This window comes from Trypanosoma equiperdum, assembly GCF_001457755.1.
Source record: "Trypanosoma equiperdum strain OVI genome assembly, contig: ctg_586, whole genome shotgun sequence".
NCBI lineage: Eukaryota > Euglenozoa > Kinetoplastea > Trypanosomatida > Trypanosomatidae > Trypanosoma > Trypanosoma equiperdum.
Genome location: NW_027124516.1, coordinates 1 through 1718, shown reverse-complemented (window position 1 = coordinate 1718; position 1718 = coordinate 1). Strand labels below are relative to the sequence as shown.

General features: G+C 43.1%; 1 protein-coding gene across 1 annotated transcript; it reads left to right on the top strand.

The window, feature by feature from the left end:
• Window positions 1–821: 821 nt before the first annotated feature.
• Window positions 822–1484, top strand: TEOVI_000265400 (uncharacterized protein; the record flags this gene model as incomplete). Its single annotated transcript, XM_067225692.1, has 1 exon — window positions 822–1484. The coding sequence occupies one exon, from the start codon at window positions 822–824 to the stop codon at window positions 1482–1484; it is 663 nt and encodes a 220-aa protein (XP_067081793.1).
• Window positions 1485–1718: the final 234 nt, after the last annotated feature.

Genomic DNA, 1718 nt, shown 5'->3' with positions numbered 1-1718 from the left:
GGGGGGGGGGGAAGAGAGAGAGAGAGAAGACAAAAAAGTGAGATGAATGCTGGTGACTATGAAAGAGTTATGTGGAAGGAAACACTTATGTGAGGGCGCGCTTGTTTTTTTTTTTTGTTCCTTCCCTTTTTTGTTAATTTTTCTTGAATTATGCTTCAAAGAGAAGGATTGGTTGCATGTTTCGGATGGGAAATTTTTTTTTTAAAAAGAAGAAGAAAAGAGAGGGAGGGATGTTGTTGATGACGTTTTTTCTTCGTTTCATTTCATATGCACATTTGTTTGACCAGCCTGGAATGCTCACCACACATGTGGAACATTACTGTGGATTTGCGGTGTTGACGTGAGGTGAGGTTGTATATGTGACCGCAAATAAGAGGTTGGAGGTATTTTGTTTAGTATTGCCTTTCCATGAAGGGGCAGCATAAGAAGAAGTGTAAATGCTTTCGTTTGTACGCTTCACTATTTTTTTCTTCCACCATTTTTTTTTCTTTTTCTTACTGCTTGAGAGAAGTCTGCTAACACGCACGTGCAGTGTAGTGGTAAGCATATTCTTTGCTCCGTTAGAAGGATAGGTTCTCATCAATCAATTATATATATATATATATATATATAATATTTGTACACACATTATTTTTTTTTTGGGTTTCTTGCGTTTAGTCGCTAGGGTTGAGGGATCGGTGTGTTACGGATCCCCAACGCGTGTTTTTGCTTGGTGGAATTAATAAAGTGAGACGTACCGAAGCCGTGCAGTTACGAAAGTGTTGCGGAACGAATAGACAAGGGAGCAGGGAGGGGAAAAAGAAGGTTACGTGACTAATCTGATGGCGAACATATCTCCTAATTCAGATGGTGATTCCTTTGTTGGAGCAGACACCGCCAAGCAGCTTTCGGATATACAAAAGAAGTTGAATGATTTAAAGCAGCGCCGTGAAGAGCTGGAAGAGCAGCGGAGGAGAATCCTCGGCGCTTCCGATCAAAGTTCTTCTCGCCCACGTTCATTGCGGGGTCCTACGCAAAATAGGCGTCGGCACTCGCAACCATCGCAACGAACACTCCCCTTGCGACCACCGCGGCCTCCCATTTCTGATCACAGTATTCGAATTCCCAATGAAAAGGAACGACAGCAGACTGCACAGAGAACTCCATATTTGGAAATGAAAGAGAGCATGCGCCGCAGTTGGAGCCGTGACAGCTCACTGGTGATGGGAAGTTTCCTGATGGAAGATAACCCGCGTGCCAGAACCTTCACTCGTGAGCGGCGCTTCATTCCACCTCCAGAGTGCAACGGAATTTATTTTCTCGGTACAGAAATGGAATTGATGATTAGGAACAAAAACGTTGCGCCTTCACAGCGCTCTGGGCGCCGCGACAACACGCCATATCGCTGGAATGATATAATAGATGGCGTGACGCCGGGTCCAGGGGCTTACACCCCATTGTTTAGTAAAGTGAGTAAGCCATCAAGGCGAGCCCAGTTATTTTAAAACAATAGAAAGGTGAGAAGGAAATATATTCTATTTTTTTTTTTCACGAATAGAAACATTAAAAAGGGAAGAGAGAAGACAAACAATAGCAATAGCAAGAAAAACAAACAAAAAGAATTACGGTTACGTACGTCTGTTCGCCTCACGTTTATTACACCCCTATTTTCTTTTTTCTTTTTGGTTTCGTTCCTAGTGTTGCGTGGGTTGGTGATATTTCTGCGTGTGTGTGTGTGT